This window comes from Heterodontus francisci, chromosome 17 (assembly GCF_036365525.1).
Source record: "Heterodontus francisci isolate sHetFra1 chromosome 17, sHetFra1.hap1, whole genome shotgun sequence".
NCBI lineage: Eukaryota > Metazoa > Chordata > Chondrichthyes > Heterodontiformes > Heterodontidae > Heterodontus > Heterodontus francisci.
In genome coordinates this window covers 39141362-39160850 of record NC_090387.1, presented here as the reverse complement: position 1 = coordinate 39160850, position 19489 = coordinate 39141362, and the positions used below count along the sequence as shown (strand labels likewise).

The 19489-nt window shown below is 43.7% G+C and overlaps 1 protein-coding gene across 1 annotated transcript in view; it reads right to left on the bottom strand.

Annotated features, from left to right (window-relative positions):
• zcchc14 (zinc finger, CCHC domain containing 14) overlaps nt 1–19489 on the bottom strand; it is a 195899-nt gene that overhangs the window by 91656 nt on the left and 84754 nt on the right. Inside the window, exons 5-6 of the mRNA XM_068049302.1 lie at nt 14119–14231; nt 9165–9259 (exon numbers count right to left, since the gene is read on the bottom strand). Coding sequence (XP_067905403.1) covers nt 9165–9259; nt 14119–14231 — 208 coding nt within the window. The remainder of the gene's footprint in view (nt 1–9164; nt 9260–14118; nt 14232–19489) is intronic.

Here is a 19489-nt window from a genome sequence, read left to right as displayed (position 1 = left end):
GCCATTTCGAAGTCCTCCGCGCCCTCATAGACCGAGGAGGGATCCTGCTGATGTCTCTCCTCATCATGCCAGGCCTGCCCCCTATTGGGTGCATAGTTGTGCAGAGCACAGTAAGCAGCAAAGAAAGGAGTTACCCTTTGCGCTTCGTAGTACAGGGCACCACCCGATCTATCCGGGCAGTGGGAGTGCTTTTTCAGCATGCTGATCGTCTGCTCAGTGGCGGCTCTTGTAGCTCTGTGGCTGGCCTTGTATCTGACCTCTGCAGCAGTGTTGGGATCTCTCTCTGGTATCAGGTTCCATGTCTGCAAGGGGTATCCCTCGTCTCCAAGAAGCCATACCTCCATCTTAGCCAGTTCAGTGAACAGCAGCGGCAGCTGGGACTGGCGCAGGATTCAGACGTCATGGCATGTGCCTGAGCAACGGGTAAGGATTTGCATGAAGCGTCTCTGATGATCACATACCAGCTGTACCTAGATTGAGATGAATCCCTTAATGGTAAAGTCTGCAGCTGGTAGCCTGGCGGGAGGCCTAATGGCCACATGGGTGCAGTCTATGACTCCTTGTACCTTTGGTTATCTGGCAATGGTGCCGATACTGATGGCCCTCTGGGCCTGGCTGTTAGGGTCCTTCCTGAAGCATACATACTCACTGGCCCTCCAGTACAGGGCATCGGTGACCTCCCTGATGCAGCAGTACGCTGCTGACTGTGTGACCCCACAGAGGTGGGCCCCTTAAATGCTGCATAGGCATCAAGGTTGAGAACCGCTGCCACTATGAGGACAACGGGCATAGGATGTCCACCGAAGCCCATGGGCTGCAGGTCATCGTTGAACAGGGCACAGGGTTGCGTCACCACCTCTCTGTACATGTGCAGTCGCCACCGACACTGGCACTCTCACATCCGCTGGTATGTCATGTAGGACCTGGAGATGCTCTGCGTTCTATAGTGGCGAACTCCCCTTGGGGGCTGCTGCTCATGACCGGGGCCTCTACATAGGCTGCACCTGCCTGTTGGTTTTTCCTGCAGCGCATATGGATCTCCAGGAGAAGCGGATCACACAATCTAGGATGAGCCATACCCATTTCAATGTGATAAATAAAATTGTATCCTTCATTTATTCAAAGGTTCCCTACAGGGCAGGCATTGGTGTTGACAGGTATATCAGGTGCTTTCATGGATCAACTATGTGGCATGGCATGGCATGGCATTGCCTCTCTTAGCTCACATTAACGGTGGCACAGTATGACCACAAAGATTCTACCAGCTGTATTGATTGCCCCCACCAGCCAGAAAACCATTATGCTCTTACTGTTTCTGACAGCCTCTCCACACACAGGGGGCTGAATTTTATTAGTGCGCCACACATCGCGGTGGCGCGTTTTGAACTCGGTGGTATTCTGACACGGAAGCGCCACCGCTGAGCCAGCACAATATTTCGGGTGGGGCTCATTTAAATGGAGGAGGCGGAGCGGCTACCCCCAATGACATAGAGGGGGTGGCCACCCCGTCCCGAACAGTGGCATCAGGCGCCACCGCGCAGGCGCCAGCGCCATTTTTAAAGGGCTTCAAGCCCTTCAGGAGCATTTACATTTTTAAAGAAACATTTATTTGCCATGGAGTCTCCACTGTTCAATAAAAGATGAAAGTCCTCTATCACTCCCCCAATGACCACAAACTTTATTTTTGGGCCTTTGCCACCAAAAAAACCCTTTATTTCTAACCCACCAGGTCTGGCAGCATCTGTGGAGAGAGAAGCAGAGTTAACGTTTCAGGTTAGTGACCCTTCTTCAGAACTGACAAATATTAGAAACGTAAAAGGTTTTAAGCAAGTAAAGTGGGTGGTGGGGCAAGAGATAACAAAAGAGGTGTTGATAGGACAGGGTCACAGAGAATAACTGACCAGTAGGTCATGGAACAAAGGCAAAAGGTATGTTAATGGTGTGCTGAAAGACAAAGCTTTAGTACAGAGAGGGTGTGAATTGACTGTAAAGCTACTTGACTACACGTCTTCACACCCTGCCTCCCAGTTTCTCTGGCTCCGACGCATCTGCTCTGATGATGCAACCTTCCATGACAGTGCTTCTGATATGTCTTCCTTTTTCCTCAACCAAGGATCCCCCCCACTGTGATTGACAGGGCCCTCAATCGTGTCCGGCCCATTTCCCGCACCTCTACCCTCACCCCTTCCGTTCTCTCCCAGAACCACGACAGGGTTTCCCTTGTCCTCACTTTCCACTCCACCAGCCTCCACATCCAAAGGATCATCCTCCGCCACTTCTGCCACATCCAGCGTGATGCCACTACCAAACGAATCTTCCCCTCCCTTCCCGTCAGCATTCCGAAGGGATCGTTCCCTCCGCAACACCCTCGTCCACTCCATTACCCACAACACCTCGTCCCCTTCCCATGGCACCTTTCCCTGCAATCACAGGAGGTGTAATACCTGCCCATTTACCTCCTCTCTCCTCACTATCCAAGGCCCCAAACACTCCTTTCAGGTGAAGCAGCAATTTACTTGTACTTCTTTCAATTTAGTATACTGCATTCGCTGCTCACAATGTGGTCTTGTCTACATTGGGGAGACCAAACGCAGATTGGGTGATCACTTTGCGGAATACCTCTGCTCAGTCCGTAAGCATGAGCCCGAGCTTCCGGTTGCTGGCCATTTCAAAACACCCACCCCTGCTCTCATGCTCACATCTCTGTCCTGGGATTGATGCAGTGTTCCAGCGAACATCAACGCACGCTCGAGGAGCAGCATCTCATTTACGGATTAGGCAAGCTACAGCCTGCTGGACTGAACAATGAATTCAATAATTTCAGAGCATGACGGGCCCCCCCTTTTTATGTTTAGATTTTTTTTCTTTTTTATTTGATTATTTTAGTTTAGTTTTTTTAGTTTGGTTACTTTGTTTCTACTGTGCCTACCCACTGTTCCTGTTTTCTTTAAAAATTGTTTAATGTTTGTGCTTGGAGTGCTTTGTGCTTTACAGTAAATTTACACCCTCTCTGTACTAACACTTTGTCTTTCAGCACACCATTAACATACCGTTTGCCTTTGTTCCATGACCTTCTGGTCAGTTATTCTCTGTGACCTTCAACACCTCTTTTGTTATCGCTTGCCCCACCCCCCGCTTTACTTGCATAAAACCTTTTACATTTCTAATACTTGTCAGTTCTGAAGAAGGGTCCCTGACCTGAAACGTTAACTCTGCTTCTCTCTCCACAGATGTTGCCAGACCTGCTGAGTACTTTCAGCATTTCTTGTTTTTATTTCAGATTTCCAGCATCTGCAGTATTTTGTTTTTATTTATTTCTAACCCGCCCTTTTCCCCCTGAACTTGGTCACCTTTGCTCTTCAACCCCTTCCTACCATCCCCACAGCAAAAAAGAAGTGTTTTTCCCTTGATTTGACTATTTAAACGAAGGCCCAGCCACCAAGGGGTGGGGGGGTCGCATCGAGTCTTCGCTGCCGCCGGTAAAATGCAGTGGGGCCTTCTCGGCATCGGGGGGGGCGTGGCAGACCGCTCCCACAAGTATTTTATGGCCCCCCTCCACCGCCACGACCGACCCCAGATAACGAGGGGCTGGTAAAATTCAATCTAGGGTGACTAGAGTGCCATTGCTCCTTCACACACACACACAAACAAATAATGATACAGTATAGGCGCCGTTTACCAAGGGAGGATACGCCTTCATGCATGCAAATCCCAGGTTACTGAGGGAAGCGAGAGAGGAAATAGCTGGGGCCTTAACAGATATCTTTGCAGCATCCTTAAACACAGGTGAGGTCCCGGAGGACTGGAGAATTGCTAATGTTGTCCCCTTGTTTAAGAAGGGTAGCAGGGAAAATCCAGGTAATTATAGACCGGTGAGCCTGACGTCAGTGGTAGGGAAGCTGCTGGAGAAGATACTGAGGGATAGGATCTATTCCCATTTGGAAGAAAATGGGCTTATCAGTGATAGGCAACATGGTTTTGTGCAGAGAAGGTCATGTCTTACCAACTTAATAGAATTCTTTGAGGAAGTGACAAAGTTGATTGATGAGGGAAGGGCTGTAGATGTCATATACATGGACTTCAGTAAAGCGTTTGATAAGGTTCCCCATGGTAGGCTGATGGAGAAAGTGAAGTCGCATGGCGTCTAGGGTGTACTAGCTAGATGGATAAAAAACTGGCTGGGCAACAGGAGAGAGAGTAGCAGTGGAAGGGAGTTTCTCAAAATGGAGACGTGTGACCAGTGGTGTTCCACAGGGATCCGTGCTGGGACCACTGTTGTTTGTGATATACATAAATGATTTGGAGGAAAGTATAGGTGGTCTGATTAGCAAGTTTGCAGACGACACTAAGATTGGTGGAGTAGCAGATAGTGAAGGGGACTGTCAGAGAATACAGCAGAATATCGATAGATTGGAGAGTTAGGCAGAGAAATGGCAGATGGAGTTCAATCAGGGCAAATGAGAGGTGATGCATTTTGGAAGATCCAATCCAAGAGTAAACTATACAATAAATGGAAAAGTCCTGGGGAAAATTGATGTACAGAGAGATTTGGGTGTTCAGGTCCATTGTTCCCTGAAGCTGGCAACGCAGGTCAATAGAGTGGTCAAGAAGGCATACGGCATGTTTTTCTTCATCGGACGGGGTATTGAGTACAAGAGTTGGCAGGTCATGTTACAGTTGTATAAGACTTTGGTTCGGCCATATTTGGAATACTGCGTGCAGTTCTGGTCGCCACATTACCAAAAGGATGCTTTTGAGAGGGTGCAGAGGAGGTTCACCAGGATGTTGCCTGGTATGGAGGGCGCTAGCTATGAAGAGAGGTTGAGTAGATTAGGATTATTTTCATTAGAAAGACGGAGGTTGAGGGGGGACCTGATTGAGGTGTACAAAATCATGAGAGGTGGATAGCAAGAAGCTTTTTCCCCAGAGTGGGGGATTCAATTACTAGGGGTCACGAGTTCAAAGTGAGAGGGGAAAAGTTTAGGGGGGATATGCGTGGAAAGTTCTTTACGCAGAGGGTGGTGGGTGCCTGGAACGCGTTGCCAGCGGAGGTGGTAGGCGCGGGCACGATAGCGCCTTTTAAGATGTATCTAGACAGATACATGAATGGGCAGGAAGCAAAGAGATACAGACCCTTAGAAAATAGGCGACATGTTTAGATAGAGGATCTGGATCGGCGCAGGCTTGGAGGGCCGAAGGGCCTGTTCCTGTGCTGTAATTTTCTTTGTTCTTTGCAGAGCTTTCCCTCCAGTAATCCCATCCCCCCCTCCTAACCTCCCTTTCAGTATGCACAGTTAGGACACCGGTCATCCCATCACCCCTCCTATCTCACTCTCAGTATGCACTTGTGCCTCTATCATCCCATCCCCCCTCCTACCTCCCTTTCAGCATGCAGAGTAGAGACCTCGGTATATGCAGAGTTACCTGCAATGTGAGCGAGTACTCCTATTTCTGACATCCGTTGGCTTTTCATATTCATCAACGGGACAGGACGGAACGGGACGACACGTGCCAGCCGCCCGTTCAGTGAAAAATGCAGAAGTGTGGAGTGACAGGCAGTGGGATGCATAATCAGGAAAGGTAAGTAACGCTTTACATATGGTAATTGGGGTTGTGCCGCCACCAAGTGGCGGAGGAGTGCTGCACCGAGGTCCCACCGCTGCCAGTAAAATGCGGTATGGCCTCCTCGGCGTCGGGGCTCAAGGCGGGTCTCTCCCTGTAGAATTTTACAGGCTCCCCCGCCACGATCCCTGACGCCGAGGGATTAGTAAAATTCAGGCCAGCATCTTAAGTCACTACTCTAAGCTATTATTATCTGGGTGAATCTATGATATGTGCTCTCTGTGGCTTTCATGTCCTTTCTATAATGGCAGGATAGGATTTTGAAGAATTAAGTTCAGATGAAAATGTGCTTACCAGCTAAGAAGTTAATCCTTTCAATTTTTTTCTTCCTCAGACATATCACTCTATTCTTTATTCACAAAGATATTTACAGCAGAAAGATAGACCATAGCATTGGTGTCTAAAATGGCTGAAACACAGGAGCATAAACACATAGTGGCTAATAAAGTGTGTTACTGCAAATATACAGCTGACTGCAGTCAAAAAGCTATTCCCTGCAAAGCTGATATATACAGAGACCAATTCCTAGAACTCCTATCCTACTCCTACCTGAGTTCATCTACCAGTGTGTCAAATCTACACAGTAAAACGGCATAAAAATAAACTTCACTCTTTGGGCAATAATAGCTCTTCAACTACAACAGTTACAGCACGCATTTTTAGAGCACCTTTAACATGGTAAAACCTAAGGCACTTACAAGATGAAATCTTTGTAAAGGGAAAGAATCATCAAAGTAAAAAGTCTTGAAATAAACTATATCTATGGGCTGAATTTTATTTTCCTGCCAGTGGGTGAATAAATGGTGGACCACACACGCGCTGCCACGATATAGCACGCGATGGCTCATCTGCATACATTGGGCGGTCCTCTCCACCCCCCCTCCCCCACAATCACGTGGCGGGGCACCAGCTGCCTCTGCGCAGGCACTATTTTTAAAGGGGTGCCAGATCTTCACATTTGAAGCCCGTACTCGCCATCCCAAAAACACTGAAATGTTTTTGGCCTGTAACCCCCCCCCCCACACCCCCGACTAATACAAAGGAAATAAATGGCTGCCCCATTCCCCCCCACCACCAAAAAAAACTTGCACTTACTATGTGACCATTCCCTCCCCCTCCCAAAACTGCACAAAGTGCAGAGGTCATCCCTTCCCTTACACTACCCATGCAGATTTGACCCCGTTTCCCCCCACTCCCCCAACTACACTAAAAGTCCTAAATTTTCCCCCACACCCACCCACCCCAACTACACTAAAAATCCTAAGGTCCCCCCCCCCCCCCACCCTACCTAGGTGCAGCCAGCTTTTGCTGGACGGGAAAGTGAAGGCGCATGCGTGCCGGCTGCCGCAAACAAGATCACAGACAGTTGGCAAGATCGCAGTGAAAAGACTGTTAATTTATTCATGTTCTTTATTTACATATTTAAAGTTTGGTCCCATTGCCGGGCAGCGTGGGAGGGGGGGCGCCAAAGAGCCTCGCCTTCACCGGGAAGATCAGGCCCGGCAATCTCGGCACGGGCTCCGTGGCAGGCCGCTGCCAGTGTGACCTTGCGGCACCTCCCCCCCCCCCGCCCCCCTTGCCACGGAGCCTGACGTCGGGAGTTAAACAAAATTCAGCCCTATGTTTTTTAACAAATGTATTAAATGACATACATATTTTTGAACAAAACCTCACCTTTACAAATCTAGAACAGGTAACTATACTGAACAAACCTTCCGCCCAAGCACAACATTAAAACATTATCTATACAGACAAACCTCAAGGACAGGCTTTTTTGGTTGCAATCAACTAAATGTATTTAGTAACACATTAAATACTGAACACTTACTGTCCAGTGTTTTAGCCACATTATTCACTTGACACACTACCTAGCTTTCTGCTCTAAACATTCGCCCAAGTAAAAAATGGCAAAGAGTGATGAAAGAGCAAATAGTTATTTTGAAATTGATATTTAAAGAGAGGAAGGTAGTTGGCTAACAAAACAAAAACAATTGGAAGAGTAAGATAATAAAGCCACAACTTTTTTTGGATTGGTGAAATTGATTCTTGTAATTCAGGAGCTATAGACAGGAACCAAAAAAGATTAAAAAGGCTGAGAAAGTATTAAGACAAACTGGCAGATACAGAAATAGGGGTAAAAGGGAAATAGTAAACAATTTTGTAAACGCATAAAAAGTAAAGTCATAGTTATAGAAAGGGTAGGACAAGAGAGTAAAAAAGGAAATCTTTGCATTGAGAATGAAGGGATTATGGAGATACTAAATGAGCGTAGTGGTAAAAATAAAAGGGTACAAGTAGAAGAGGTGAAAAAATTAATAGAACTTAAGTGGAAGAGATCTGTTGGCATGCTAAAAGCTCTAAAGGCAACTTTTCTAATATCCAAAGATATGCAAGTTATCTAGAGGACTGGAGGGCTGCCAATGTAATAGTGCTGCTCCAAAAACCATTGAAAAGATACGCCAAGCGCAACTATCGACCAATTAGCCTAACATTGGTCATATGTAGACTTCTAGAGGGCAAAATACTGGGCAAAATGAATGTCTGTACAAATATGGGCTAATTAAGGTCAGCACTGATTTGTAAAGGGCACAACACATCATTTACAGGATGATACATTGATGGTATAGTTGTGTATATTTATATACTAATTATACATGTTGAAGATCCAACATGAACTCAGGTAGGGACAACACAGTGAGAAAATGATGCAAAGGGACTATCTCACTTTCTCCATGGATGTTTTTGGGTTGGGTAACTTTTTTTCATAGCTAAGAATCAGTGTCTTATCAAAATTAACTGATCCTTGCTCTGCAGAAATGTGCTATGGGATTCAAAAGTGGACATGTTGTATTGGTTTACAGGAAGGTGGCCCAGATCGCTTGATATTTTCCAGTTCGAGATGGAATCTGGTGTCACATGACCACCAACACCCCAGACAACAGCATGTGGACATCAGTTGAAAGCTACTCATGGTGCAACAAATTTTACATCTCCCCAAAAAGCTCATACACTTGCTTGTATTTTAGGAAAGCAGAATTCTTCTATACTAATAAGTAAATTGCTTTCTCCTTTGCTTTATCCTTCAAAGTTAGCTTTATTTTGTTGACTGATTCGGAAATTCTGCCAGGAGCTCTATTTTACATTGGACAAAGCATGTGTATTGGAGCAGTTCTGACATCTAGGACAAGAATAAATGTCCAACTTCAATATAAACAATCAACCTATTGCAACCAAGACCAAGTGAAAACCCTCATTTCCAAGTTATGCTCAAGATACAACAGAATTTGTTTAATATCTGGTCCAAAAACAGACACAACGGGAGTTTGAACACCCCACTTCATTGTGTTCCTGATATTAGCTACGTTGTACAGAGAGGAAGAAAATAACGGCAGTCTTTAAGCTGCTGGTGTACACCACCTGCCTAAGACCAGCATTCAGAGTCGCTTGGGAGTAGCTTACCTGCCCAATATCTTTACAAGAGGGTGCATATTTTCAAAAATAAGACCAACCTAAATTGTCAAGAATTGAGTCCATTTACTTACTCAAATGTTGAGTGGGATGATTGACTGTAGCAGTGCAGAAAAATTTCTGTATGTGTTCACTCTTTAACATATGAGATGGCAAAGATACCAAATATCTGCAAAAATCAAAAACTAAATTCAATAATACTTTTTTAAATGAATACAACAAAGGCTTTAACTTGAAGTATTCAATGCAAAACACAACCCTAAATCTAGTTTAAAACATGTTTCTATTACTAGTCTCTCAGACTGAGAAGATGGAAGCCCAGTAAAGAAATCTTTAAAATTAGACACTGACTCTGTTTGAAGTGAAGACTTAAGGTTAAAACCATTATACAATCTTATTCTGGAGTTTTGGGAATGTAATTCTAACAGCCATACAAAATATAAGGGAATATTAAAAAATGTGAAGTGTACAAATTTTAATGAAATTTGTAAATGTTGAGTTAATAGGAACATAAAACTCTTGTTAGAACAACTGAATATCGCAGTTATACTTTATTTAAAGCACACAGTAATTGAACGTTAAAAGGATTAGATTTTAGCATTAGGTAATAGCAGATTTTACTCTTCAGCATCTAAGCATAAAAGCTTGATTGGTCAAAAAGCACTTATTTCAAATTTAAGCGCATGCTATTTAACAAAATTCCATCTAATAATTTTCATGGGCCGAAAATTGTCAGTGATTTGTGCCTGAATTCCAGCCGTTAAGTTCTGAAACCTGGACAATGAGTAGCAAAATGTGCCCAATGTGTCTCCATAGTAACAACTACTAATCTGTTTTGTTAAAATACGAGCTTCAAGTAGAGTCAAAGAGTTATACAGCACAGAAACAGGCCCTTCGGCCCATCGTGTCCGTGCTGGCCATCAAGCACCTATCTATTCTAATCCCATTTTACAGCACTTGGCCCGCAGCCTAGTACGCTATGGCATTTCAACTGCTCATCTAAATACTTCTTAAATGTTGTGAGGGTTCCTGCCTCTACCACCCCTTCAGGCAGTGTGTTCCAGATTCCAACCACCCTCTGGGTGAAAATATTTTTCCTCAAATCCCCCCTAACCCTCCTGCCCCTTACCTTAAATCTACGCCCCTGGTTATTGATGCCTCCGCTAAGGGAAAAAGTTTCTTCTTATCTACCCTATCTATGCCCCTCATAATCTTGTACACCTCAATCAGGTCTCCCTCAGCCTTCTCTGATCCAAGGAAAACAACCCTAGCCTATCCAGTCTCTCTTCATAGCTGAAATGTTCCAGCCCAGACAACATCCTGGTGAATCTCCTCTGCGCCCTCTCTAGTGCAATCACATCCTTCCTATAGTGTGGCGACCAGAACTGTACACAGAACTCCAGCTGTGGGCTAACTAGCGTTTTATACAGCTCCATCATAACCTCCCTGCTCTTATATTCTATGCCTGGAATAATTAAGGCAAGTATCCCAAATGCCTTCCTAACCACCTTATCTACTGTGCTGCTGCCTTCAGTGATCCATGGACAAGTACATCAAGGTCCCACTGACTCTCGGTTGTATATTCCCTTGCCTTGTTAGTCCTCCCGAAATGCATCACCTCACAATTCTCAGGATTGTCAGGCGGCACAGTGGCGCAGTGGTTAGCACCACAGCCTCACAGCTCCAGGGACCCGGGTTAATTCTGGGTACTGCCTGTGCGGAGTTTGCAAATTCTCCCTGTGACCGTGTGGGTTTTCGCCGGGTGCTCCGGTTTCCTCCCACAGCCAAAGACTTGCAGGTGATAGGTAAATTGGCCATTATAAATTGTCACTAGTATAGGTAGGTGGTAGGGAAATATAGGGACAGGTGGGGATGTTTGGTAGGAATATGGGATTAGTGTAGGATTAGTATAAATGGGTGGTTGATGTTCGGCACAGACTCGGTGGGCCGAAGGGCCTGTTTCAGTGCTGTATCTCTAATCTAATCTAATCATAACCAGGGAAAGAATAGGGTCCATTATGAACCAAAGTGGCAATCTGTGTGTGGAGCCGGAGGCCATTGTAAATTACCCCTAGTGTAGGTAGGTGGTAGGGAATATGGGATTACTGTAGGGTTAGTATAAATGGGTGGTTGTTGGTCGGCACAGACTTGGTGGGCCGAAGGGCCTGTTTCAGTGCTGTATCTCTAAATAAAAAAAATAAAAAATTCCATTTGCCACTGCTCTGCCCATCTTACCAGCCCATCTATATCATCCTGTAATCTAAGGCTTTCTTCCTCACTATTTATGACACCACCAATTTTCATGTCATTGGCAAACTTACTGATCATACCTCCTATACTCACGTCTAAATCATTAATGTACACTACAAACCGCAAGGGTCCCAGCACCAATCCCTGCAGTACACCACTGGTCACAGGCTTCCAATCGCAAAAACAAGCCTTGACCATCTGCCAATGCCTCCTGCCACTAAGCCAATTTTGGATCCAATTTGCCAAACTGCCCTGGATCCCATGGGCTCTTACCTTCTTAATCAATCTCCCATACGACACCTTATCAAAAGCCTTACTAAAGTCCATGTAGACTACATCAACTGCTTTACCCTCATCTATACATCTCATCAGCTCCTCGAAAAATTCAATCAAGTTTGTTCGGCATGATCTCCCCCTGACAAAGCTAATATCCTTCTCTAACCAAGGCTAGTTAAGACCTTGCATCCTGATAAAATTAAGAAATTGCATTTAATGGCAATAAAGACAGATACAAATTTTGTCAATAGAAAAGTTATTTTCTTAAGAATACTTGCATCAAAATCATAAAAATGTTTATAAAATTTTCTTTCATATCTTTAAATACTGATTCATTATACATTGTGTTTGTTAAAATACAATTGTACCTTAAATCAAGCATACAAATTTGGACAGAATTACTAGCTTTGAGGATCGGATTTGGTTGACAGTAGCATTTAGTCCATTCCCCAACTCATTTTTAAGATTGTGTTCATAGGGTGACCTCAGGTGGGATATCATTCTTTTTCATGTCAGCCTTTTTGTATAGTTTTAAGATAAAGAAAGCTGAAAAAGCTGTAGACAGATACTGTGGGACAATGCTACATAATCTTTCGGTCATGCCCACAACACAAGCTATTCTATACACCAGGAATGCTAGAAATTCCAAGGCATGTTATAATCTAACTGAATCCATCCCTTGATGCTATGTTGGCCACAGGGGAATCTAAATCCTTTCTGTAGCATTAAGGCTAACTATAGTAGTGAGAAGGTGTATTATTCACCTGTTGCAGTGAAACCTTCTCTATCTACTCAACGTTTAACTTTTAAAATGAATGTTGAAAATTGGTTTAATAACCCACATTGATTCTGCATGGCTACCCTATATTTTCAATGCTATTGTGTCTTTTTCATGGGATATGAGTGTCGCTGGCTAGTCCAGCATTTATTGCCCATCCCCAATTGTCCTTGAGAAGGTGGTGGTGAGCTGACTTCTTGGACCGCTGCAGTCCACGTGGGGTAGGGAAACCCACACTGCTGTTAGGGAGTTCCATGATTTTGACCTAGCGACAGTGAAGCAATAGCGATATAGTTCCAAGTCAGGATGGTGTGAGGCCTGGAGGGGAACTTGCAGGTGGTGGTGTTCCCAAGCATTTGCTGCCCTTGTCCTTCTAGGTGGGAGAGGTCACGGGTTTGGAAGGTGCTGTCTAAGGAGTCTTGGTGCATTGCTGCAGTGCATCTTGTAGATGGTACACACTGCTGCCACTGTGCATCGATGGTGGAGGGAGTGAATGTTTGTGGATGTGGTGCCAATCAAGTGGGCTGCTTTGTCCTGGATGGTGTCGAGCTTCCTGAGTGTTGTTGGAGCTGCACCTATCCAGGCAAGTGGAGAGTATTCCATCACACTCCTGTCTTGTGCCTTGTAGATGGTGGCCAGGCTTTGGGGAGTCAGGAGCTGAGTTACTCGCTGCAGGATTCCTAGCCTCTGACCTGCTCTTGTCGCCATGGTATTTATATGGCTACTCCAGTTCTGTTTCTGGTCATTGATAACCTCCAGGATGTTGATAGTGGGGGATTCAGTGATGGTAATGCCACTGAATGTCAAGGGAGATGGTTAGATTCTCTCTTGTTGGAGATGGTCATTGCCTGGCACTTGTGTGGCATGAATGTTACTTGCCACTTATCAGCCCAAGCCTGGATATTGTCCAGGTCTTGCTGCATTTCTACACGGACTGAATCAGTATCTGAGGAGTCACAAATGGTGCTGAACATTGTGCAATCATCAGCGAACATCCCCACTTCTGACCTTATGATTGAAGGAAGGTCATTGATGAAGCAGCTGATGATGGTTGGGCCTGGAACACTACCCTGAGGAACTCCTGCAGTGATGTCCTGGAGCTCAGATGATTGATCTCCAACAACCACAACCATCTTCCTTTACACTAGATATGAGTCAAACCAGCAGAGAGTTCCCCCCCTGATTCCCATTGACTTCAGTTGTGCTAGGGCCCCTTGATGCCATACTCGATCAAATGCTGCATTGATGTCAAGGGCAGTCACTCTCACCTCACCTCTTAAGTTCAGCTCTTTTGTCCACGTTTGAACCAAGGCTGTAATGAAGTTAAGAGCTGAGTGGCCCTGGCAGAACCCAACTGAGTGTCACTGAGCAGGTTATTGCTAAGCAAGTGCCGCTTGATGACACTGTTGATGTCACCTTCCATCACTTTACTGATGATTGAGAGTAGACTGATGGGGCAGTAATTGGCCGGGTTGAACTTGTCCTGCTTTTTGTGTACAGGACATACCTGGGCAATTTTCCACATTGCAGGGTAGATGCTGGTGTTGTAGCTGTACTGGAACAACTTGGCTAGGGGTGCGGCAAGTTCTGGAGTACTATTGCCGGAATGTTGCCAGGGCCCACAGTCTTTGCAGTATCCAGTGCCTTCAGTCGTTTCTTGATGTCGCGTGGAGTGAATTTCATTAATCTAAATAGTCAACTGATCATGTAATTAAGATTTTCACCTGAGATACGGTTCCAGATCTGTATATTTTCTCTCTTCTGTATAACAACAGTCATGGTTCGTGGTTTCAGGAATGGCATTTTCCAAATTCTCATCTGGGAACATTTGAGGAAGCTACAAAATTAAGATGATTTTTAATATAACATATAGTAGCATCCAAACATAGTGGGACTGATTTTCTTGTCATTAGTGCCCAGGAAAGGATTAATCCCTGAACAATATCAAGAGGAAGAAGAGGTACAGGTGCATGATGATGATGGGTCTCCACTCCCTTTACATTGCTTCAGGATTTCAGAGATTCCCAACAGAGGCTACAGGCACAAGCAATTTCAAGTATGTTTTGCGGCATATCAATTTGGGGCATTCTGGTCAGGTGAATGTTACTTCAGGTATATTTTGTCTGGTCAGAACCTGGGTGAATAACCCTGGAATTTTTTTTTTTTAAATTCCAGTCTGCTTAAATTATTGCAACAGTGATACAGCATTTTTAGCCATTTTAATTGTACAAATGAAAGAACAGAAATTTTAACTGTATGTAATTTAAGATCTTGCATCAGTTTGTTGATTTTTCTATCTTGTGTTAATATACATTGCATAATTTAGAATGTAATTGATGTCCCATGGCATTGCTCACAGGTAGTCAGGATCTCAAGTGCAGTTTGTGATATTTATTGCACTGTTGCCTCTGTTTTAGCAGTGTTCACCCATCATCATGATAAAGCAAATTTACTAAAGCAATGCATCACAACTGACACAGTAAAACACATTACATGCCTTAATAATGAGAACACACATGTGTTAAAATATATTTGTAATACTATTTACTTATCACTTCTTAAACTTGCTTATGTTACAACTAACTTAATTTGCTCTTCGCTTTTCGAAATGTCTTCTTAGCTATTCAGGTTTTCTTGCTTTACCTGGATTTGCAGTATTGACATAATATGCAAGTATGTTAATTTGCTCCCCCCCAAAAGCATTTTTTTTCAGTAGCACAACTGTGCAAAAGATTTTCTTCAACTACCTTACTGTTCACTATGAATTTGTAGTTTTTGCTGAAGCTAGCAATGTACCAATGCAGCAGGGAGGATTTCCCTCCACCGTCAAATCTCCAATGAGCTCCTTCCCATGCCTCCCATCTCCTCAACTGACCCCTCCGATCCAGTCAGTAGATACATCAATTACTACTACCCTGTTCCGCATTGGCTCCAGAATGTTCTTTCACAAGACTTTCAACATCTACATCATTGTAGATTAATTTAATAACATTCTAACCCTGTGAGAAATGTAGCTGACAGGTGATGACTTATAGAATCTTACAGCACAGAAGGAGGCCATTCAGCCCACTATGCTGGCTCTTCAACGAGTCTATACAGTTAGTCTTACTCCCCTGGTCTTTCACCATAGCCCTGCAAAATTTTTCTTTTCAAGTCTATATTGAGTACTTTTTCAAAGTTATTACTGAATCTACTTCAACTGACCTTTTATGTAGTACACTGCAAGTCATAACTCGCTGCAAATAAAAAAAAATCTCAACTTGCCCTAGATTTTTTTGTCAATTTTCTTAAATCTGCATCCTCTGGTTATGGACCTCCTTGCCAATGGAAAGTTTCTCTCCATCTATTCTAATAAATCTCCTCTGCATCCTCTTGAAGGCCTTGACATCCTTCTTAAAGTTCTTTAACAGCCTATCAGGTCTTGCCACCTTCAAAGATTTGTGTAGTTTCCCCATTTGACTGCACACTTAATACACTTGGGCTGCCCAAAAAGGTATGGTGGTGTCACAGATTTCATCAGCACATTCCAGTTCATTCGCTTTCTCTCCTCCTCTGACACCCACTCCTCTTCCATCCATCCTCCTTTTCATTCTTTATCTATCAACCTCCCAAGCCATATGGCAACTTATTCAGCAAGGTTTCAGGCATGTTGGCCAGCTGATGACACCTAGGTCCATATAACACCAACTTTCCACAACCCTGTGATGACCTTTGCGGGGTCACATTGCCTAACTGGCAGTGGGGGTGAACTTCTGTGCTTCCCTCACTGTCGCCCTGTAAACAAGATTTCCACCGAAGTTACAGCAGAGATGCGGCAGATACCCCGAGAAAATTTCTGCTGATATTGTCAGAGCTAAGTCAAGACTTTCAACCGAACACGAGGAACATCCCTTCCCAGCCACTCACTCAGGCTGAAACCATATCATCCTGCTTGACCCAGAGCTGAATTTCCCCACATGATATATCACATAAATTATATATAATACACACATATTAAATTGCTCCGTATCTACCTAATCAAATCCTTTTAACATTTATAACACCTCATTCAGGTCACCCCTCAATCTTCCATCCATGCCTTTGCAATCACATCCAAAATTAGTCCCCGTCCAAAACTCTTCAGTCCTTCAACCCTGGCCTTTTGTGCATTCGCTACCCCTTTGTGACCTACCACTGATGGGAAAGCCTTTATCTGCACTGGCTAATTTCTCTGGAACTCCTACAAACCTCAACTTTTCTCTCCAACTTTAATAAGCTTCTTAAAGTCCATCTTTTCAGCCAAGCTTTTCTGACTTGATGTCCATTTCTGAAACATTTTTCACCATGAAGTGGAATATTTCAGAAATTACTGATATATATTCAAGTTTTCTTTAAAAAATGTGAAATGTGTTAATGAATGTTTTCTCCCATAGTTTTGTATGTTTTATTCTGAGTGTGAAACTACATCTCTTTTACACAAAACAATTTGTCCACAGCAGCTTCAGCATCCCCTGCACTGAAAGCTGAAATGATATTTTCAACTTATGAACCATGCCCTAGCAGAAAGACAGACATTTCTAACATTCACAATGGTACAGTGGTTTAATTGTGCGTTTATTTGTGTGTTATGTTATCTATTTTTTTTTTAAGCTGTATGTTCTGACCTAAGTGAAGAAGGAAAATGGGAGCTGAAAACAGTGAAGTCATTGGAGAGTAAGATTTGATTTAGATTGTGTTTGGTCAAACCTCCAGAGGGAGCCAAACTTCATACTATGCAACTGAGCTTTATCCATTAATTCTTATCAGCTCATTGCTTCCTCCATTCAGCATCATGAGCACTGAATGCAGTGCAAACCTTGGCAAACTATCAAAGCTTATTTCTAACTAGTGTTTAAAAATGTAAAGACATACCCCAAACTAAAGACAGCTGAACAACAGTTAGAATTACATGAATATTTTTCGATTCTGTTCTACTCATCATGATGAAAGAAGTTATTGCTGGGGAATTAATCATTTCTACCTTCTGCAAACTATAGGAAATATTATTCTGATAAAGGTTACCCCCAACATATTAACTTGTCTCATCCTTTTATGAACACTGACTAATTTGCTGTGTATTTTCACTTTTTGCAACAAGTATAGCATGAGCTAGTGCTGGGTAAGTCCCAATAGGGAAATATTACCTCTATATATCGTGTTTAATAAAGATTGTAAAATGATTTATAAAGAATAGGTTGACAATTTTATTTCAGTGTACTGAGAAAATCTTCACCCAGGTAGCTTTACTCCATTTCAAGAGTAAATTCCATCATCTGTGTCTTTTCCATTTCAAATTATCTTTTTTGAAAAAAACAATTTTTCCCAAGTAGCACTCTATCAGGAATAGTCTTTTGCTATGGACTTAGTTATCTTGGGCTGGTCAGAAACTGCCATGACATGATAGGGGAGGACCTAATCCTAGGGAATGAAGTTGGACAAGTAGTAGAAGTGTCAGTGGGGAGCATTTCGGGGATAGTGACCATAATTCTGTAAGATTTAAGTTAGTTATGGAAAAGGACAAAGAGGGACCGGAAATAAAAGTACTGAATTGGGGGAAGGCCGATTTCAATATGATGAAACAGGACCTGGCCAAAGTGTACTGGGAGCAGCTAGACTAGGAAAGTCTACATCAGACCAGTGGGAGTCATTCAAAAAGGAAACAGTGAGAGTTCAGGGCCAACATGTTCCTGTAAAGGTGAAGAGTAGGACCAACAAGTCCAGGGAACCCTGGATATCAAGGGATATAGAGGATTGGATAAGGAAAAAAAAGGTTTATGGCAGATTCAGAGCGCTGAAAACAGCAGAGGCACTAGAGGAGTATAGAAAGTGTGGGGGGGGGGGGTGGTACTTAAAAAAGTAATTAGGACAGCGAAGAGGAGACATGAAAAAACACTGGCAGGCAAGATAAAAGGAAAATCCCAAAGCATTTTATAAGTATATTAAGGGCAAGAGAATAGAGAAAGAGTAGGGCCCATTAGGGAGCAAAGTGGCAATCTGTGTGTGGTGCCGAAGGACATAGGTGAGGTTTCAAATGATTATTTTTCATCTGTGTTCACTATGGAGAAGGACGATGTAGGTGTAGAGATCAGGGAGGGGGACTGTGATATACTTGAGGTATTAGCTGTTTTAGTGGACTTAAAAGTGGATAAATCCCCAGGCCCCGATGAGATGCATCCCAGGCTGTTATGTGAGACAAGGGAGGAGATAGCAGGGCCTCTGACACAAATTTTCAAATGCTCTCTGGCCACAGGAGAGGTACCAGAGGACTGGAGAACAGCGAATGTGCTGGTACCATTATTCAAGAAGGGTAGCAGGGATAAACCAGGTAATTACAGGCCAGTGAGTCTAACTTCAGTGGTAGGGAAACTATTGGAAAAAATTCTGAAGTACAGGATTAATCTCCACTTGGAGAGGCAGGGATTAATCAAGGATAGTCAGCATGGCTTTGTCAGCGGGAGATCATGTCTAACTAACTTGATTGAGCTTTTCAAGACTAGATGTGTAGATGAGGGTAAAGCAGTTGATACAGTCTACATTGACATCAGTAAGGCTTTTGATAAGGTCCCGCATGTGAGATTGGTTAAGAAGGTAAGAGCCCATGGGATCCAGGGCAATTTGACAAATTGGATCTAAAATTGGCTTAGTGGCAGGAGGCAGAGGGTGATGGTCGAAGGTTGTTTTTGCTAGTGGAAGCCTGTGACCAGTGGTGTACCGCAGGTATCGGTGCTGGGACCCTTGCGGTTTGTAGTGTACATTAATAATTTAGACGTGAATATAGGAGGTATGATCAGTAAATTTGCAGATGACACTAAAATTGGTGGTGTCGTAAATTGTGAGGAGGAAAGCCTTAGATTACAGGACGATACAGATGGGCTGGTAAAATGGGTGGAGCAGTGGCAAATGGAATTTAATCCTGAAACGTGTGAGGTGATGCATTTTGGGAGGACTAACAAGGCAAGGGAATATACAATGGATAGTAGGACCCTACGAAGTACAGAGGGTCAGAGGGATCTTGGTGTACTTGTCCAGAGATCACTGACAGCAGTAGCACAGGTAGATAAGGTAGTTAGGAAGGCA